This window comes from Porites lutea, chromosome 5, assembly GCF_958299795.1.
Source record: "Porites lutea chromosome 5, jaPorLute2.1, whole genome shotgun sequence".
In the NCBI taxonomy this organism is placed as follows: Eukaryota; Metazoa; Cnidaria; class Anthozoa; order Scleractinia; family Poritidae; genus Porites; species Porites lutea.
Genome location: NC_133205.1, coordinates 30,747,231 through 30,769,041, shown reverse-complemented (window position 1 = coordinate 30,769,041; position 21,811 = coordinate 30,747,231). Strand labels below are relative to the sequence as shown.

Here is a 21,811-nt window from a genome sequence, read left to right as displayed (position 1 = left end):
ACTTCAAGGATCTTTATACCCTTGAGAACAGATATAATTATATTTTTTGAGTACTCTCCACCGCGCTTTCGCTACCTGATAAGCACACGTATCACCACGGCTTCTACGTGTGCAGTAACTGTCATCCTGTGCTGGTAAAGGGGGGAGGGGTGATGAAGAAGAATTTTTATATGGCTAGTTCTGCGAACGGGTTACATGAATTGAATCCTGTGTTGTGAATTGCTGTCCGAGTGGGCAACTTGGGCTTATCTCGCCCGCTTGAAATTTCCAGATTTGGTCACGCCATGTATTAAATCCTTTATTGACCAAGCTTTTTCGATCACGATGGCTCGATATCGGCCCCATTCGTTTTTGTAAGTGTCTTTTTACAGACCTCGACTTCGTTTCGGTCCATAACAACGCAACGAAATAACTTGACCAATATCCAGCCATCGTCACCCCATGCTTGATCAATAACGTATGGCTTTCAACCTTCCTCCTTTGGCGTTCATCATTTTTTGCGTTCACCCAATGTTTCGACATCAACACCCCTGCCGTGGGCCTGTGGTGTGTAGAAGTTAAATGTGGTTTCAGTTCACCGTTCTGTATACCTGTTTGTCTGTTCTTCTGTATAGGTGTGTTCTAAGCTGTAGCACTTGTTGGCCGTTAATTTACCCAAAATAGTTGTGAGCGAATCTTTTCATTTACAGGAAGTGAAAACAATTCACTATATTTGTACTACAAGGGCCTTTCTAAGCAGCTGCTGACCTTCAAGTTTGATACTGTGAGAAGTGTACTGGTGAGTTGGAATTCAGTGTAACCCCCCGCCTTTTTACGTTCACATTTTAAACCTTAATTGTAATATGGCCTTGACTTTGGTTAGGAAAATTTTTAAGTGTGATCACTCAATTTTAAGAATCCACTTTCTGACAAGCACTTTGCAAATCTGTGGACAACATCCTGAAATGTTAATTCTCAGATAAAAATTTTAGTGATTCTAGCTAGCGTTTACTCTGATGGTATAAAATGTGTTCGCTGTGTTTAACACCTTTTTCATTTCTTTTCAATGTTGTTTGCTTTGTTGTTGCACTTGCACATCTCCCATAATGCACCTTATTTATCCCCGCCCCCACCCCCCCCCCCCCCAAATTTTGCATAAGGATTGTTTTTCATTTCTCCTGGGTATTACAGCCCTCCCAAGAGAAATTGAAAACAAGGCATGCTTATGCAAAATTTTGTGGGGCAAATAAGGTGCATTATGGGAGATGTGCAAGTGGCGTACGTTTTCTTTGTTATATCTCCCATTTTCCTTTCCTTTTTTCCCATTTTGATACCAGTCACATTATTTGTATCCCAAACCCCTTATATTCCTTAGCTTCTTCCCGGAAACCTCTTTTTACCCATCTTATTTGATGGCTTTAATAACTTCAGTAACTCGACTATAGATGGGGAAAAGTTCAGAGGCGGCAGTTGATTCTATTACATACCATTTCTAATTTCATACTCCTTAGTTGTCACTTCTGATTTCTTGGTTATTATATATCATTACAACCTGATATTTTTTTATTTTTAAGGAAAAAGACAAAAAGGAGGATGATGCGAATGAATTTGTGAGCGCAGTTTGCTGGAGAACAGTGAGTGCATTCGTTTTACATTTGTTTGTGGCCTCTTAGAAATGTACGAAAAAAAGACCAAATTGACAGCTGCATTTGTTAGCGTATCAAACTTTGCCTATTGTTCAGTTTGCATTTTTGGAGGACAATAGTGCTTTTCTTTCTCACCTTCTTTTGTATTTCGATTAGCGATGTTCGACCTCACTCGGGTATGATCAGTAAATTTTCGGTGTGACATTTTTTTTACTTAGTAGTGGTCTAGTGGGGCAAAAATGTTAAGGTGGGAAACAAAACGATAAAAGAGCCACGTGAGAGATCGCGCATTCAATGAAGCTTTATCCGCCCATGAAGCTGTCGCTTGTGAAGACACACTGAGTGCATCAGGCAATCGGAAAAAAAAACTGCCTTCTTTTGCTTGCCCGATTCCTAGTCAGGCACGCAGGTACGGGTGGATTTGAGGCTCAATATACAACCGTTCCGCCGGCTTTTCTGAATTTCCAGTTGCTCAGTCATTATTGTTTTCTTGATAAGCTTTGCAGTCTGCCTTATTGCGCGTTGCAGAAATATCTCAGCTGTAAAATGACTTTGGTTACCGGCTTAACCTTTTCTTTTGATCCTATTCGAACAGGGCTCTAATGTTGTTGTTGCGGCTAATAGTCAAGGGACCATTAAGGTATGACATATTGAGTGTGCCAATACAGTGAACTCTCTGTAAGCTGGACTTTGTTTATATTACTGTAACAAGCTAATGTTGTATACAGGACGAGGAGATGTTGGACTGTTTTTGACCACTCCAGTAAAACGTCTTTGTCAACAACATGCACCATTTAAGTTCAAATGAGGCCTCCCTGTACTGTTAAAATTAATAATTAATAATCCAAGCTTTCTCTGATCCACAGCATCATCGGCGACAGCTTGGGTTTTTAACTTTTTAATGGCAGCGAAAGGCCTCAGCCGAACTCCAATATTGTCATTTTATAAAAGAACAGTAGCACTGACCTGGCAACAGCGGTTTCCTCTGTGATCCATTTGAATTGGTAGTTCCACCTTGAAAAGTATTTATGTCTAACAATTTGAGTGTGCAGCCGAAGAACAACTTTAACTCCTACCTTGCTTTCGTCACTGCTCCTGCTGCTGTTTTAAAAGGGTTTTTCTATAAGCTGTTTATTTCTTTCTTTTTTTTTGTCAGGTCCTGGAGCTGGTCTAAGACTGTATATGGCCAAGCAACACAAGCAAATGTATTTATTTTTTGTAAATACAGCTGAGCGAAATAGGCTTAAGCTAATGTGATGTCACATGTGTAGTATGTGAACAAATTCGTTGCAAATTTTATTCACAGTAGTTGAAAAATAGAAAGACAAGTTACTTCAATATAAGTACGTTTTTTGCTGTAAAAATGAACAAAGAATTCTGTCGTTTCGTTTACACTTGACAACCCTGTATATTTTCACTGTTCTTTCCTTACTTAATTTCCGTTTACTTACCACGATTCCCCAAAATTTTGAATTAGATGGGTTTTTGTTGGGGGCAGAGGGACCTTGTGAACAAAAGAGGAGCACAAATTGTAGTTTGACTGAAGGCCTTGTTACACTTGGCGGAATTTTTTGTTGCAGCCCGAACACAGTCTAATTATGCCGTCGGCAGACAAGTTGCACGGGACGTTGCTCAGTTTAAACCACACTTCCTGAAATTTCTTTGCAACACATTAGGAACGAGAAGGAAATGGGGCCGAGTTAACTTTCGCAAAGACTTCTGGGACGTTTACGACGTCTGGGGTGGTTACTAGGGAGGTGCCGGTCAGCTATTGGCCAATTTCCCCCCCTGTCCCCAGTAACCGTTGAATTGGAACCAGAACTGCTTTATGTAACAGGGCTTGATGTCAGCTACTTTAGAATTTAATTTCTGTATTTTTATCGTTCGTTCCTCCAAGCGAGCTCTCTAGCAGGCTAGAGTGCCATTAGTAAATTCATCTTCTTCTGCTTATTTTCTGAAGTAGAGAATTGGTCGTTGAATCCAAGTCACCGGGATTACTAAAATAGTGGGGTGTCGTTTAAGATAGCTGTCTACTGGTAAGGAAATCCCTCTATTTCATTTTCTAACAAGAATTTGTTTGCTTCACAAATGCTCGAGTATCCGCTATGCCTTTAGTTGAATGTTTGTGAAAAATAAGTTTGGATAGCTTTTCTTAAAAAATTTGTTATCGCTTACACTCCTCTTCGTGTTGAATGGTTTCCTTGCACGATAAATGATAAGGGAACCCTGAATTGTTATTTACGATTATTGCCATGTTATGAGATTTAGGGAGCGTAGTATCGATAAAAGACGACGACTCTCAATATTTGAAAGCGTTTTAGCTTATACTGTCTAGAAAGTCAGAATAAAGGTATTTTATTTGATTGCCGACTGACGATTGTTAAACGTTGATAACTTTGATCCTTTTACTGTGCTGACCTCCACCCAGGGGGGGCCCCACGACTCCAATAGCGTTCGGTACTTGTTTCGTGTACCTATGATCCACCGATTTATGACATCACATCCGGTTGCAGAGTTGCTGCTCTGTTTTCGCGCGAAGCACCAAGATGGACGCCCGATGCCATTTGGTTTTCTCGTTATTTTTACCCACAGGCTAACGGAATTATGTATCTTGAATGCCGAGAATGTTGAGAAGGTATCTAGCCGGCCTTTCAAGCAAATTTCATGACCAAACAAAGAAGTTTTAGTATTATTTTAACGATAAATAATATGCAACTGCGGGGAATGTCATGGCGAGTCTTGAGATGTTTTAAAACGAGTGTCGTTAACGTTTTGCGGCTTTTGCGGCGTCTGATTTAGAGAAGTCATCAAACAAAATATAATTTCCTGAGCGGAAAAGAATGGAAAAAACGCCGATGGCCACAGTTTAAAGTGTTCACCGCTGGAAGGCTGTATCACGCCCCGTAAAGTTGCAAAAACTTCTACTCAACTGCATGGTTTTGAGGGATGTCATGGCGAGTCTTTCGCTCTTTGTAATCGTGCGTCACTCAAGAGTTTGGCTTTTGTGGCTTCTGATTCATCGAAGTCATCAATCAAAATAGCCTATCCTGAGCGGAATGGAATGGGCAAAACGCCGGTGGTCATAGTTTAAAGTGTCAACTGCTTGAAGGCGTTATCACTGGACGTAAAGTTGCTGGAAGCTCTACCCAACTGTCCTGTCATGGCGAGTCTTTCGCTGTTTCAAAACGAGTGTCCGCTCAAAGGGTTGGCTGTTGTAGCTTCTGATTTACCGAGTTTGTCAAACAAAATAGCCTGTCCTGAGTGGAATAGAATGGAGAAAAAGCTGATAGTCACAGTTTAAAGTGTTGATCGCTGGAAGGCTTTATCACTCGTCGTAATGGTGCTCAAAGCTCTTCACTGTACGGAGACAGTGAGCAATGTAATGGTGAGTCTTTCTCTGTGTCTAATCGAGCGTCACCAAGATTTTAGCTTTTGCATCGTCTGATTCACCGAAGTCATCAATCAAAATACCCTATCCTGAGCGAAGTACCGTGGAGAAAAAGCCTATGGTCAGTTACAGTGTTAACAGCTGGAAGGCTTTGCCAGTTGACGTAAAGTTGCTGAAAGCTCTACTCAACTGATTTCGAAACGGTCACATGTTGCGAGCTTCTGGAAGGTTAGTGTTGGATTTTTAGCATTTAAAGATTTTTTAGCCTTTGAAGATTTATGTTTAGAACAAGAGTTAAGCCCAAAAGTAGTCCAATTTGTCATTGTCTGAGAGAAATCAAGAAAGTTTGTGCCCTTCCTTTTTTTCTAAGCTTGCAAGTGTAACATACATGAAAAGAAACCCTTATGCACTACTAGTCATATTGTTAAAATGACTAGTTTGAAATTACTCCTTATCTTAACTGATAACTACAACACTTATTTAACAATGAATCGCTCCCGAACATGTGTTGATTGGTTCTTGACCTTTAAAGCTAAAAAAAAAAAACATACTACGACTTACAGTGATTATAGTTATAAAATTAATTAGTAAAGTAAAAAAGAGTGAAATTTATAAAGTGAAAAAACAAACTGCTGGTTTAACTGTTTTAGAGGTTTGAAGTTCTGGAGGGATCACTAGAGGTGTAATATGAGACTCAATAAGAGGTCTAGTTACTTTAGAACACGTTAGAAGAAATGTGTAAGTTTTTCCTGCAGCAAAACACATATTTTGGCTTGGTAATTATTACTTGTATTTCTTGATGTAAATTGCATTTTATGAATTATTAATAAGTTTCAGTTAGGGTCATTCATAATGCTGTACTGCACCTTATTTTATTTGACGATCATCTAAGGTATAAAAAATGAATTTTGTGTATTTTTAAAGACTTGAATATAAACTTACTTTTGAATTTATAAACAATATATATTTAAAACCTACACTGTAAGTCTGGTTGTCAGTGTAGCCTGTTGCAGACATAATCTGTTGCCAGTTAGTAACATCTGCAAAGCCGTGCCAATATTCTGGGCTCCCAATCCCAATGTGTTTCGATATTCCCTTCAATAATGGTATTTTTAACAGGCCAATCATAGCACATATGCAAGTGCTAGTTTACAGGTGGGCCAGGGGGTGCCCACAACCAGGATTTCAGTGCTGTCTCACAGGGGGACTTAACCAGAAGTTTAGTTCTGTCTGTTGCACAGGCTAGTCCTCTGGGCATTAATGTTTAAATTATGTATTTTATTTTGCTTAGCTGGGAAGACAAAAATAGATGACAGAAGAGCACAAACAAGAAAATATCAAGAAGTATTAAAAAGTATATCTACCACACAACTCGTAAAGAGAGATAAAAGTCAATGAGGACAAAGATGTTAATAAATGGTGAGTACAACTCACTGTCAAATATTAAAGTTGAAAGGAAGGAAGAATGCTGACATTTCAAGGAGTACACTTTTCTGGTTTACAGAAAATCTGCAGCAACAGAAGACACTAAAATCATGTTGAGCTGGTTCAGGATGTCAATTCTGTTTCGATGGAATCCTCTGACAGTGTCTAGGCCAGTGTACAGTAGTGTGCTTCGAAGCTGGTCCTTGGTAAGACATTTCCTGACTTTACATGCCAACTCTCTTTCAAGGACCTCAAGGATAAGTGTCTGTTTCCCTGACATTCACTTTCTTGTCAGGGATCAGCAGTATTTAACTAGACAACTGTGTTAACTGTAGTTTTTTTGGTAAGACTTAAAAAACTTCACAGGAAAGACTGAAACTAATGATCTTGCACTAGGAAGCTTTGAAGAAATCAAGGTTTCTAAGGGGGAAGGGGCTGTGCAGCACTGTCTGCTGCACATATTTCCCTCGGAGATAAGAAGGCAAACACCCTAGATGCAACTATAGGAAACCAAACTAAGCTTGAATTTCATAGAGAGTATTCATTCACGTGGCTTGCATCTATGCAAATTTCTTGGAACAAAAGAAATCATTTGCATAAGAAAAGAGTTCAACTCCCACAGGATTAGTTTGGGACACCAACATGGCTGCCGTGACGTCATGTGCATACTCTCTATACTTTAATCAGTTTCACATATTTAGTTTCCATCCCTAAGCATTCTGTTCCTCCTGTGGAAAGGAGTTGGTGGTAGTGTTATGACAACTTCATCCCTTAGTGTTCTTCATCCTTCAATTAATCAGTTAGAGTAAAGGATTGTTAATATGATCCTGATTAGGAGAAGAAAGCTTTCTATTAAAGGAACCATGGTCTAGAGGACTAAATGTAAATTCCCTATCTGACCTCACTGACATGGAGAAACAAAAAAGGGATGGGCTGACACCCAGCATAGTGATGTGCAGTATTAAGCTCAACAAGGATACAGGAAAAATCCACAACTAAGAAACTGGTTTTTAAGAACCTGTCAGGCTAATTTTCCAGCTAGGCTGTCTTTATAAAAGAGCACTCAAATTTGAAACAGGTTATTAATCATAACCATTACAATTTCCTCAAATTTGATTGGTGCATTAACTGCTTTATTTTTCTTTAATCATTGTGTATGGTTGTAATCAGACAGTTGGCTGTAGTCAGACAGTTGCCTGTAATCAGACAATTACATTAGCCAATCATTTTAAGTGCACTGAGCTAAATCCACCAATCACAGAAGTTATTACAATAACCATAGCAACAATCACTTACCCAAACAAACTGGGGATTAATCCAAAATGGATGAATATGCAACATATAGGCAGTGTCTCCCCCAGTAATATTTTCCCTTATTTTGGACATTTAGTATGAACAAATGCTATTTCTCCAAAAAGGAATGCATATATTTCCTTGGAAATTGTAACGGTTACAGGACTTTGTTTTGTCCAATTCAATCTGTAATCATACTCATGATTAAACAAATCCGACTCCTGCTTCGTGGTTGTCCAATTTTGTAACGTGTATGATTACAGACCGAATTGGACTCCACTCAGCCCTATTACCATTATTTATAAAATCTCTAAGAAAAAACTTCTGCACAGTGTACACTTGGGAAAGTAAGATAAGTCAACATACAGGGTCCTCTTTTGAGACATAGGTGTCCAATAATATTTATCATTTAATACTCCGACTGCAATGCAATGGTATACAGGTTTTACATATACTAAGGAAAGAGCTGAATGCCACTAAATACTTTTAGCTCAAAGTTACAAAGTTTTTTTTTTTTTCAGAAAATAAGGACCTATTTGAGACTGAACCTAAATAGCCTAAATCTGTGCTAATTGGTTTTTATGTAAAAACCTGACTTGTTTAGGCTAACTTGGAAAAATACAGATTCTTAGTTGCAGGTTTTTATTAGTAACTAAATTTGATGGGAAAAGGATTATCAAAAATTAACATAGCGAGATGAGCTTATTTACAACTCCATCTTTCAGACCTGCAATTTATTTAAGGCTGTCTTATAAAGGAACAACAAGAACAGCATGTGCTTTTTGTCAGCTTTAATGAATTCCAGACTATTTAAATGATCTGTTTAGAAAATCTTCTTAACAGATGGAATAGTAAAATGTGAATTAATAAATCATTTCATCAAACTGTCTTCTGCTTTCCTCTTGCCAAACCATCTTTCCCTACAGAGGAGCAAAGGTTGTAGCAAATATCAGAAAAATAAAAAAAAGACAAGAGGCTACACCTGAAACCCCTCTTTACTGTTACTTTAACACCAAAGGAAGAAGGTTGTAGTACTTCTATACAGGTATGTGCCATGGAATAGGAGGTGGGTTTTGAGATGATCAGTCTTTATGGTACACTACTTGGCTTGGCTTTCTGATACTTTGGTAGGGTTCCTTTGTAAAATTATACTAGCTCATCGTCAGTACATAAACTTCAGGGATTTCAAAATGTTTTAAAGTATCTGGAGGCTGGGGGTGGGGGGGGGGGGGACTACAGAATTGCTGGCAACATACAATCAAGTAGCTGATGGAACTCCAGTGGTCACCAGCTTGTTTTGAAACCACTGAAACTTCTGTTTAAAACTGAAGATACATTGATGGGATCAAGATATGAACTTGAGCCTAGAGCTACTGAACAATAAAAAATACTCTTTTTATGCAAATCAAGCTGTTTGAAGATTGAAATAGGAGTGTAAACACTTTTTGACACAAAAACGATGTTTATAATTATCTACATTTACCCAATATTTCCTAGACCTTCACTTGTTGGGGGATTGTGTGTTAAAACAACTCGGAACATTGCATTGAAAGCCTGTTGTCAAGGATACAACTAAGAAGAGATGGTATTTACAACATACCTAGACTGTATTTTTCAGTAGATACTGGAAAAGAATCAAGAATGCATTGTGAATCCAAGCATTAAGATTTTGAGCCAAATACAGGGTCAAAAGACATTAGTCAATAAAAAGGAATGTGGATATTTTTTGGGAAAAAGGAAATCAATACAGCTTGAATGTCTCAGGGCTGGTTTCTAAAATCCATACATGTAATTTATTGATAATATTTTGATGTTTCTTTTTTTAGAACAATAATAATATCATTGATCAATCAAATAAAGTAGGTGAATAAAAGTTCAGTATTTCCTTTAACACTAGAAGAAAAACTGTTGTATACATACTAATAATTTATACACAGCTGTATATCGTTATTATTGTGGTTCAATTTTATCCCTGGATAATTTTACTTTCCTTTGTGTCATACTCATTATCATACATTTTCATAACCCAGAAAACAGGAAAAATTTAAATTGAAGTATAAAGAAAAAAATAAATATACCGTCCATGTATGGCCAAAAGAAAAAAAAAATGATCACTGGTTCACTCAAAGCTGCACTGGGTGACTGTTTCTCCTAAAAAGGTTTGAACTCTCTGTTGGATACTCCCTTTTGCCCAACCAGCTACAGGTACATACCCCTCCCCCCTCCCCCCTCAGGCATGCCATTCAACATAAGATACTGTACTAAAAGAAGACCACTGTCAACCTTATTAAAAAGTTACCGAGTAAAAACATTGTTACTAGGAAACAGAAAAACCATTCTACTGAAGTGAATTATTGCAGTATCCTTCAAATTTTGGTTCCATTGCTTACATGTATTGTTTCTAGTAACAAAAAGTGCAAGTCTTAAGATGAAAGTTTCACGTTACAGAACAAAAACTATCCTTTCTTTTTCCAGGGAGGCCGTTTTCTCCCAACAACTCCCTACCAGGTAGAAATTTCATTCAAGTTTCATATTACATACTTTTTGTTTGTTTTGGCCATGAAGACCCTCTCTCCTTACAACTTTTAAGGATCCTAGAATCAAACAATGCAAATATCCCTTATGCACAACTGTCTTACAATATAGATTTTTATGCTCAGCAAGGGAAAATTGGCAAAAAAGTATACTTCCAGTCCTTCACACATAATTGAACTGTCTATCCCCTACTACACAGAGAGAAATAACTGGCAATGTAATTTTGCTTATCTGTGCAAATTAAGTTTGCTGTCATTAAGTTTCACAATCCCCCATAAGCAACCATGCAGTCTGTCTGGAGGTGTGCTGTTACCACCCCTGAAATGCCCTTAGCAAAACCCTTGCATGCCTCCCTCTAAAACAATAAATTATGATCACAGCAGTTGCAGGCATGTGGTATCTTTCTGGTATACTATCGTACTCAAAAGAGACTACTAGTAATAATAATTGATCAGCAAGATTATTGTTTTGGTTATGATATTGTTCTTCTTGGCTGTAGCCCCTCTTAATATCTCCACCTCTCTTGGGGCACCACCTCCCAAAGCAAACGACCTATTCTCTGTCACATTTTTTCTATTTTATGTGTTTCTTACCCAATAAAATACAGTTTTAGAGATCCGGTAGAAAGTGCTGTGAGAAAAAGGGTAGTTCTTTAGGATGTTCTACTGCCCTTTCCTAATAGTACCACCTGTTCTTTGAGAATTCCTCTTTCATCAACCATTTAAAAAATTTGATATCTAATTCTCTTAACAAAAGCTCACGCTCTAACATTGAATAACTCTAATATTTCTTTACTCTACGTTCCTTGTAATTCTCTCACGTGCACTAAAAGAAAAATCCTGGATCAGCAAACCTACTAACCTTAACTATGCGACACCATGCCAGAGGGTGTTCGAACAGTAGAAGACCGAGCCCCTGCAAAAACTTTACGTCGAGTGGCAAAGCCTTCCAGCTGTTAACACTTTAAACTGTGACCACAAGCTTTTTCCCCACGGTATTTAGCTCAGGATAGGCAATTTTGATTGACGACTTCGATGAATCGGAAGCCGCAAAAGCCAAACTCTTGAGTGACGCACGATTACAAACAGCAAAAGACTCGCCATGACATTCCTCAAAACCGTGCAGTTGAGTGGAAGTTTCTGCAACTTTACGGGGCGTGATAACAACCTTCCAGCGGTGAACACTTTAAACTGTGGCCATCGGCGTTTTTTCCATTCTATTCCGCTCAGGAAATTATATTTTGTTTGATGAATTCTCTAAATCAGAGGCCGCAAAAGCCGCAAAACGTTAACGACACTCGTTTTGAAACATCGCAAGACTCGCCATGACATTCCTCGCAGCTGCATGATATTTATCGTTAAAATAATACTAAAACTTCTTTGTTTGGTCATGACATTTGCTTGAAAGGCCGGCTAGATACCTTTTCAACATTCTCGGTATTCAAGATACATAATTCCGTTAGCCTTTGGGTTAAAATAACGAAGAAACCAAATAGCACTGGGCGTCCATCCCCGGGGGGGAGACTCCGCATATGAAAGGGGTGGGGATGCTCGTCGCAAATTTTGAATTAAACCCCTAAAGGAGAACGATCTGGGCGTGGCTCAAGCTTTTTTTGACCCCTAAAAGAGACCATGTTAAAACACAGACAATAGACACATTTTTATATTTTTTCGGGTGCAACCCCAAACGAGACCTTCACGGCTAAATATGATCACGTTTTGCCCAGAACGCCCTAAGTGAGACCAAAATCCGAAATTAACACTCCTAAGCGAGACGACGAGCATCCCCACCCCTTTCACTCAGTGCGGAGTCCCCTCCCCGGGAAGCATGCTCATAAGTCGAGCAACCAAAGCGGCGCCTGAAAAATGGGGGTATAAAGACTGAAAAACTGAGGGCGAACTTGTGCAAGCTGGTGAGTTGCTTCAATTGCGTCAAACCCCAACAAATGACACCATTTAGCGCCCATTTTAACCGAGCGCCTTAAGAAAGGGGATGGGTCAGACGTTTTTTCTTCTTTTTTTAGAGCATTCAATTAGACATTAATAGATCATAATGTCGAATCAAATCTGAATGCAAGGACGACTAAAGATAATCACGGCAAAGTGTTTTAATAGAGCCGGCGTTTTTGGCTTTGTAAAAAAAGAACCACCAAGATTTTTGCTTTTTTTCCAGCTTAAGAGCAGGCTCACTCGTGCTAGTTCGGGGAAAAATTTTGGCGGCCCGAGCAGGCGAAGCGAGATAAATAAAGCGACGGGAAAATTCTCTTTTCATCAACCTATTGGACCAAACACGTCGATGGCCCGTGAAGAAAGCTATTTTACAATCATGGAGATGGTTTAATGCATCCTAAATGTTTTGAGATTGAAATAATAATAATAATAATAATAATAATAATAATAATAATAATAATAATAATAATAATAATAATTATTATTATTATTATTATTATTATTATTATAATAATAACATATTTAACCAGGGTAAACCCGTCATCTGAAGCTGTTATAAATGGGTGCCCTGGGGAACTAAAAAATTAACAGTTAAAGGAAAAAATAAGTATAACAGATCAACTATCAGAAAAATATAAAAACTATGTACAATGTCGATGGATAAAAACTAAGAATTATATAACCACGTAAATTAAGACTCTATTTGAAATAAAAGTTACACAGAAAAAGTTCCAGACCTTCCGAAGTTGTTTTAATAGTTTTAATAATCAAGAACATGCAAATAGTCAATACGCAGATTTGTTTCAGAGAACTTAAGAATCAAGGAATAATGTTCAGGAAATCAGGAAATATTGTTCTCCTGGGAGTATTCAAAGGCAAAAAAACGCTATAAAAAGGATAAAATGCTACACTTTTTGGCTGTTTTACAGCTATTGTCTATTCCGACTGTCTCTTGGAAACTATTTTCGATCCATGAAAACAGCAACAACAACAAAACAATGATAAATCATCGGACACATTGCTAAACTCTCTTCAGATAACCATTCATATTCCAAGTGGCGTTGTACCTGTGTGAGTTAAAAAATATACAAAGTAAGGTGGACGAAAGGTAAACTACAACGACATAGATTGTGAGTGGTTAACTAATCCAAGAGAATATGAAATCTGTTTATCGGGTCAAACGGTTTCAACATTAACACATTTATACACAGTCAACTCTTTAATCTCTCTTAATGGACACTTCTATAAGACGGACGCGTGGTGTTAATCCCTGCCGTTTTGTCGTCATTTTCCTGCAACTGAACTCTCTATAAGACGGAAACCTCTCTAAAACGGACAACAGATAGTTTGGAAACCGTCAAAGGACACTTGTGCTTTATGTAGTGAAGAATACCTTAAACTGGAAATGTAGGTGCTCGATAAGACCGTACCAACTTACGATTTAAGGAAGCACGCAAGTCGAAGTATGTGACTCCTATATTTATGGCGTTTTATTCAATACCTTTATAATGATTTCAGTTTCCAACCAATCTTCTGTGATTAGAACCATAATTTTCGTTTTCAACCACAAACGCCTACCGGAGACACCACTCATAATGCATGGTGAGATCAGTTCTGAGCCGTTAACATTTGGTTGTAATAAGCTTTTGATTCTACTCTGATTGAGAAAATGATCCCCTATATATCCCAGACAGCTCTCTAAGACGAACAATCAAAGCTGATCCCGACCGTGTCCATTTTAGAGTGAGTTGAATATAGTATAAATAGGGGAGTGCCCCCACAACCGTACGGTCCCGCACTTAACAAAGGTTAATTAGGTTATGCTCCGCCCCCAGGTTCAAACCCGTATCCTTTTAAATATACCTTCTTTGATAGAAAGGGTACATCTTTCGTATATCTTTCATTGACATCGGGGATCTCGCCCACATATCTACTTAAGAGCACTGCATCTCTTTTAACTGCTGAAGCTTGCTGGTCTTTTTATGTAAATAAATTGCCAAAAGAGAAAGTCTGTTTTCGTAATCTTCAGACAGCACCTGAGCGTAATGACGAACGGGACATAATCCTGGGGCAGCATGTCGAACTCCTAAATATCTCTAAACACGCACTACACAAATACAGCTCTGCTTGCAGCACTCTTAGGTAAAACAATTTCATTATACTGGGGGGAAAATGGTATTTAAGAAGGCCTGTTTGCTTCTACAAAAACCACACGAGCTTCCAACGATTAGTCAAAGAAAACCACCAACGCAGACAATTTTGTTTCTTACCCGAAGAAATCGGTGTATTTCTGATCAACAAGATATCTATCGGAACGACCAGTCAAAAATTTCCTGAGATCATTCATCTTGCTTGGACCATACGCTTTATAACCGCGCTTCTTCACAAGACCTTGCCCTGCCCCAGGAGCCAGAGGATTCGTATCTTCAACACAGATATAGTCGCCAGGTTCAGTGAACTTATCCAAATACTCCAACACTCCAACCAAGTTCACATGCGCGTCTTCCATCATGAGCCAAGGATGATGCAAATTCTGTTAAATAATGTGATATCTTTGGAAGACTATTGTTAACAATATAATCATCAAGGAATGCAAATTCGGACATTTTTTAAAATGTGCATACTGTGGTTCAATAGACCATTTTACAGCTGCAGAAGGAAACGAAGCTCGAGTTGACCTTGTTTTGATGCAATCCTTCCTGCTTTATCATGTAACTCGTGTTGTTCTTATGCTAACTGGTATTTTTTAAGCATAATTTCCATAAGAAAACTGGAAAGAGGTTTGTATCAAAACAAGGTCAACCTCAGCCTCACGTTCACTCGAAGGCTAGGATACTAAGCCCACAACTGTAAAATAGTCTATTGTCTCTTTATTCCATTTTCTGGACATGATTATGTATGAAAATGAATGTAAAACAAGGGGAATTATAATTTGATTTACCGTTTAGTAAGGATGTTATTTCACCGGAACATTTACATTCAAAATCAGATGACAAAAGAAAACATCCCTTTCGATATGTTGAAATGATATAGACGAGGAATAATTCCAGCTGCTGTAGAATGAATTTTAGATTACTGTTTTTCAACACTACAGAAGACGCCAATTTGTGGTTAAAAAGCTGTGACACACTCGCCTGCAGCTCGTGTGTCACTTTTTTGGTTTTTACCACATTTTGAGGACATCTGTGATCTATTACTGCACAGACGCAGGGCAACATGATATCTGTTTGTTAAACAGAAACAATTTACCAATTCTGTTAGAATTATCCTTGTTTCTCAGATTAGAAAAACCGATTTTTCGTGGTAACTTAGGATGGCAACATTGGGGTTGTATGGCACTGTTTATAAGAACCCGTTTGTACAGTTAGCGTATCCACGAGTTAAAAACCAACCATGATTAGTTTAAAGTAGTACACATGGCAGAGCAAAAGATAGCGCACCGTTTCGTTAACTTACTTCTAGAAAGGTGCTTGATAAAACTTTCTCTACTTGAAATGAGTCGCCTTGAATGAACTCCACATCCGAAGACTTGCGAGCTTCAGCATCGAGTAAGGACAGGTCGATGTCAATAGATACAACTCGAGACTGACAACCGAACAGCTTTAACATGTCCGCTATCCACAAAGCCGAGCCTCCTTTATAGGCGCCAAACTCAATAACAGTTCGAGGCTTCAGTTCCCATAGCAACTGTTGGAGAATCGTTTGATCCAAGGGATCTTTCATTAGTGATACTCCACGCCAAAAGGTTTGATATTTTCCTTAAAAAAATACGCGAGATTAATCAGTTTAAATGTGAAGCAGACTAAGGAAGGCAAAAAAGTTAAATCCCAGGCCCAAACGGTGTTTCTTAGAGATCAGCTACTTGAGGTCACAATTAAAACGTGAACTTTGTTGGTCAGCAAACACGTGACGACGAATGTAACTAAATTCGCATTTTCTTAAGTTTCTAGATCGAAATGAAAAATTTTTACGCTTAAACGGGTGATAAGAAATTTCGCTCAACTTAAACCGACCTACTTTATTTCTCCGACGAAATCTAAAAGAACATGGACGACAAAAAGATATCCGTGATCGTCCTTCTGGACATGTGTCTGAAGAATTGGCGAGTCCACTCTGCGTGCGACTTGTCTGAAAGCTTCCTTTAACAACGGAGCCAAGCTTATTGTGTCTCTGAACTGCACCCTTTGACTGTGGGAGTACCACAAGGTTCCATCCATGGGCCAGTTTTATTTATTGTTAAGGCAATGGGTTTAATATGTGGACGACAATAAAACTATAAAACTATAAAATATAGTAGTCTATCGTCTCAAATGCTTTGCTCAGATCTAAACAACTCCGCAGAAACATAGGTTTCTGAACTATGTTATTTTTTATTTTATTGTAATGGGCTATTGTAACGAATCAAACAAAGGGGAGAAAAATACAAAGACAATGGGTTAGCGAAATGAACCACACAATGCTAAAGGATTAAATTAACTGCAAAAACCGTGGACGAAGATCCTACTAGTTGTAAACGTTGGATCTCTAGAAAAGAGATCTAATCAGCCAAAATATAATGAACCAAAACGAGAAGTCTAAAGACTACTGCAAAGCTGATTCAGAACAACGTGTATTGTTTTTTCATAACAATATTTCGGCTGGCCAAACCAGCCTTCTTCAGGTTTACAGATGTTACAGATGTTACATCAATGCTGCCTGATTTGCCTCACCTGACTTGGCGAACCCTGAGCAACCGGAATATTCGTCTCGCTGGGTTTCGAACGACGCTGTACTCTGTTGCCGAATTCTTAAAGCCAGTTTGGGGTCCCCCCGGTCCCCCCCGCCCCCCTCCCCCTTGAAAATGAATTCACAATTTGATGATTCTGAAATAATTTAGCGGCTGCTCGCTCTTTTAAAAGACACCACATATTTCTCAAGTGACCAGGTTATTTTCATAGACGTCAGTTGTACCTCAATGTCTGATAAGACCAGCTTCTGGCGAGCTTTCAAATAAGATAACGTGTCCCAGATTTAGTCAGAAATCATTGTGGGAAGAGTGAAAATGGAAGAAATGTAAATAGAAACTGAAAGATGAGATACAAATGAATGACAGACTGATGGGTAAAGAAAGAAAACAGAAAAACCAATTAAGAAAAAGGAAGGGACGAAGCATAAAAGTTTGCATTTAAGGTAAATGATCTATAAAAGAAATATTTCTGATCACTAATTTGCATTTGGACAGCCCGCAACGCATACATCCTCTACTAGTGAACTTTTTGTCAAAGAACGCAACCCAAATATACATGGCATTTGTTTCCTTTTAATAAAGTATTACCATGACTTATTGAAGAAATGACATCAAGAGCTAACACTCCAGTATCCTGCCTTTCTTCTATTGGGGCAAATCTGTCTCTAGTTCTTAATTCAGCTATAACCTCCGCTTCAAGTGTGTGGTAGTTTATCGGTACCTTTGGATCAGCCTCCATAATAACCTGTAAGGATTACAATGAAAAACAACTCAAGTTAAGTGAAAAAATACTCCTACCATGTAGGAGCCGTAAGTGAAGTTGAGGTGGCTTGATAGACTTGATACAGTTTTTTTGTAGCGACACCTTGAATTTGTTATACTAAACAAATTAAACTTTATTATGATACTATTTTTTGGGCGATAGTGGCAACGACGTCACAATATTTTTAGCTCTAAATCAAATTTCATCCCTTAGCAGCAATTTTTTTTGGAAATGCTTTAGGCTACGTATACCTTGGGTGCTTGTCTTCCGTTGTGCGAAGTTTCACAAAAATCTATGAGAGGAATTTCGAGATATCCTGGAATTTCTACAAAATGTATTATGCATTAACTGAAGACTGGACTTAATGCAGACAAATTTGCTACATTTTGGATGCTTCCAGAAAGTTTTTATCGCTTATTCGTTTTGCAACTGACCCTTATACACTAAATGCAAGCAGACTTGCACGATTTCCAAAAACATGAAAACATGTGAATCAGGGTAAAACGCGATGCTGAACCCTTTTTGTATCTTTTAAGGCCTCTTTCACGAAAACAGCGAATAAACCAAATTTGGACGATAGATTTACTTGAAAAAAGTTCAGTGTTGCAGTTGATCAGTGTATCAAACCTTCCTTAGGAGTTAGGGGAGAGTAGATGTTAGATAAGGAAGGGGAAAAAGAGCAAGAAAAATATTCTTGAAATGATTTTATAAAATAACTAAGATAGTTCGCGCGTTATGATTGGTTAAACCAGGGCGTAAGGAGCTAGGCTAGCTTATTACGCCCTGGTTAAATTTATTCATGGGCATGGGCTCCTGTCATGGGCAAATTTGAACAATACGCAATCGACAAGGCCCTCTTCGAGTAGCCTTGGAAGTAGTGGGCACACGACGAAACGGTCTTTCGCCCACTACTTCCAAGCCCCTGCTACGCAGCTACCTTCGAGCCCCTCGTTTGGCGTAGATTCATAGACGACATCTTCATGGTCTGGAAAGAAGGAGAGGAACACCAAGCCTTCATCGTAAATTATCACGAGATAAACAGTTATGATGAAATTAAAAAAGAATTCTACTGAATAAAATTTGGAAGGTGTAAATTTTGGAATGGCACCTATGGGCCACCGTACTTTCGTCTATGAGAAATCATAGCGTAATTGGTCACTAATGTTATTTTTGTCACGTTGCGAAGTAAGCTCGTTGGCTCGACTAAAATGATGAAGCGACTATTGTTACCAAGAACGCCAAAAGCCAGGCCTGGCCAAAAGCGTTGCGATGCACTAAATCCTTTTCTTCTACGGGAAATAAACGCTGGATCGAGCTAATTCTCATAAGCATCTGGGTGTTATCATATACCTTATTTATTCGATTAACCGCCCTGGGCGCTTATTAAATTTTTGGGCCTTGAGAGTGGGCACTTATTTGAGGCTGGGCGCTTATTAACTTTTTCTGCCTCTACGATGGGCGCGTATTCGAGGTGGGCGCTAATTCGAGGTTGGCGCTTATCCGAATTAATACGGTAGATGAGAATTTGACTTGGTCTGAGATTAGGTTGATTTTTGCCTAACGATGCAAATGGCCGCGATGGACCGCCATTGAGCAAAATCATGCAATCGCTTTTTCTGTTTTTTCGGCGTTTTAAGCTGTGATAACTAAAGCCAATTCACGAGGCGGTGGTTTAAATGTTAAGCAGCCTCCATATAGAAGCCTTGTCGCCGGTAACCGGTCAAGGTGTTGAACACTAAATGACTTATATTCTCAGTAAATTTAAAAAAATTGAAAAATTTCAGCTCACCTAAACTATCATATGTCGACAAGAGCCATAATAGGACAGTCCTATTATAGCTCTTGATGTCGATTAAGAAAAGTCAAGCGATCCTGAAATGCTTTACAGATCTCCTAGCGTTTGGTTTTCGCTGGGCTCAGAAGACGAAACCATTTTTTGTGACACTTAGAATGTTACAGCGGTTGACAGATCATTGACTGCGGTCTGTGGTCGAGATGCAAGCGGTAAGAATAGTCACGTGTCACAACTAACTACGAACAATCACGAACCCAGCGGTAATTGCTTGAAAACTAAATTTAAGGATATCTTACGGGAGGAAACTGCTGTAAATTTCCTTAAGGGAAAGGAATTCAAAGTAATCTTACCAGATTTTTAAAAAAGTAAAATTTTTCAGTTGCTTATGGTTCTATTTATAAATCGTTTCAAGTTACTCGGTTTGAATTGGTTGATTAAATTACCTTGATAGCTTCGTTGTCCCCAGACAGAACTTATTTTTTCTCCTCGTGCTTTCGCCCTCGTTTATCGTTGCTTTGGGGCTCGCGTGCTTGGGTTTCGCGTGCAGTAACTCAAAAAAAAATTAGAGACTGCTGGCAGTCTATAACCAGCTCATCAGTGCCAAATCCTCGACCACTTCGCGCCCATGTGACCAATGTTAAGCTCTCAGGTTGTCAGTGCATGAAATGGATATAACTTTATCCGTTTCCATATTTTTACGTATTCTTAGGTCTCAAGTGTTTTTAGATCTTTTATGATAATTCATATTTTATTTATTTTGTTGTGTATCATAATCGATTGTCGAGTGTTTTTAACATGAGGCCCTGGCCTGGATGACTGAGCAATCGCACTTCCTAAGTCTTCAACGACAGATCATCTGTATGTCTCGTTATCTCTACATACCTCCGTAACAAAGTGTTGCAAACTTCGTGCTTACTACGAAGAATTAAGAGTTTTATTCCATAAGATATCAGACAACTTTTTGTTAAATAAACTATAATACCTTTGACTATCCGGATGTCACCTGGGGCCTGTTTCTTGAAAGTCCTGGTAGCTTTTCGGACCCGGAAAGCTTTGTGTTTGCTGTATTCACATTCAGGATCAAAGTTTTGACAATGATACAGTTCCCTTTCTTGAGCGTCAAATTTCACGTATAATTTCACGTGACTTTTGATGACCCTTGTTGTAAACAAACCTTGAAAGTTTGGACATCTAAGGTGCATTCCTTTTAGCCAAACTTTTTTCGGATTTAGACAATCCAGATTGTTTGGATTTTCGAGCTAGCTGGAACAGACATCTGAAATAAGGTTGATCCATACAGTAGCTACATGCTTCTCTGATCTTCTGCTTAATTTCAACACATCGTTTTTTTGATTTCTTTCTGCGAAGTTAAGTGTTTTCTCATGGAGAAATGGAAAGAAAAGTTGCTCTTAAACTAGTGGTGTTTCATACTGGGACTCGTCAACTTAAAATTATCTGGAATTTGATGCGAGAAAATTCAGAAGACAATTACGAATTCTCAACATTTCCGGTTGGACCGAACTCCGATCCATTGAGTTTTGGACTTACTTACTTCACCCTAGAAGGACAGCAGTGTATTTGAAAGAATTCCAAGCCCGGGGGGACTCCAATATGAAAGGGGCGGGGATGCTCGTTGGAAATTTTGAATTAAACGCCTAAAGGAGACCAAACTTTGATTACATGAGTAAATAGCACGAATTGAACTTTTTTAATATTTCTTCGAGTGCAACCTTAAAAGAGACCTTTACGGCTAAATATAATGGTGTTTTGCCCAGAACACCCTAAGTGAGACCAAAATTTGAAATTTACACCCCTAAGTGAGACGACGAGCATCCCCGCCCCTTTCATATGAGAGCCCCCCCCCGGGCGTCCATCTTTGTGCCTCGCGCGAAAACAGAAGAGCAACTCTGAAACCGGATGTGATGTTATAAATCGGTGGATCATAGGTACACGAAATTTCGCTAAGTCGTGGGCCCCCCCCTGCCTCCACCACAGGCAACTCCTTTTGTCTAACCGTGAGGAGTCTGAGAACGAGAAAATGAAAAAAGAAAGAGGAGGAATTGAAGTTGATCGAAGTTGGTTAAAATTTCTGGTCCCTGCTGTGACTCAGACATTGAACCTGACCAGCATAAGAGTTTTGTATAGCGTTCGCCAACAAATTGTCGTCGTCTTTGAAGGTTTTTATCGTCTAAAGAAACAAAATTCAGCTTGGTTTCGATTGCCAAAACAACATTGAACATGGAAAAAACTGTACAGATGAGTGATTAAAATAGCCGCAAGCGTTAACGCGTTATTTATAGCGGCTTGCCATG

At 38.7% G+C, this 21,811-nt stretch overlaps 3 protein-coding genes across 5 annotated transcripts in view; 2 read left to right on the top strand and 1 right to left on the bottom strand.

Moving 5' to 3' along the window:
• LOC140936313 (E3 ubiquitin-protein ligase COP1-like) overlaps positions 1-3,988 on the top strand; it is a 17,612-nt gene extending 13,624 nt beyond the window's left edge. For both annotated transcript variants that reach the window (XM_073385764.1, XM_073385763.1), the window contains exons 20-23: positions 690-778; positions 1,554-1,613; positions 2,221-2,265; positions 2,782-3,988. In XM_073385764.1, coding sequence (XP_073241865.1) covers positions 690-778; positions 1,554-1,613; positions 2,221-2,265; positions 2,782-2,799 — 212 coding nt within the window. In that variant the 3' untranslated portion in view covers positions 2,800-3,988. The remainder of the gene's footprint in view (positions 1-689; positions 779-1,553; positions 1,614-2,220; positions 2,266-2,781) is intronic.
• LOC140936321 (uncharacterized) overlaps positions 1-21,811 on the top strand; it is a 161,137-nt gene that overhangs the window by 8,200 nt on the left and 131,126 nt on the right. The window lies entirely within an intron of this gene.
• Positions 12,945-20,499, bottom strand: LOC140938500 (rhamnosyl O-methyltransferase-like). 2 transcript variants are annotated; one of them, XM_073387981.1, is made up of 5 exons: positions 20,482-20,499; positions 17,530-17,686; positions 15,672-15,973; positions 14,486-14,748; positions 12,945-13,282 (listed from the first exon to the last, which is right to left on the bottom strand). In XM_073387981.1, exons 2-5 carry the CDS (start codon positions 17,678-17,680, stop codon positions 13,237-13,239), a joined length of 762 nt encoding a protein of 253 aa, XP_073244082.1. In that variant the 5' UTR covers positions 17,681-17,686; positions 20,482-20,499; the 3' UTR covers positions 12,945-13,236. The 2 variants fall into 2 exon arrangements, with proteins under 2 accessions (XP_073244082.1, XP_073244081.1); XM_073387980.1 differs by lacking the exon at positions 20,482-20,499 and adding an exon at positions 19,494-19,597.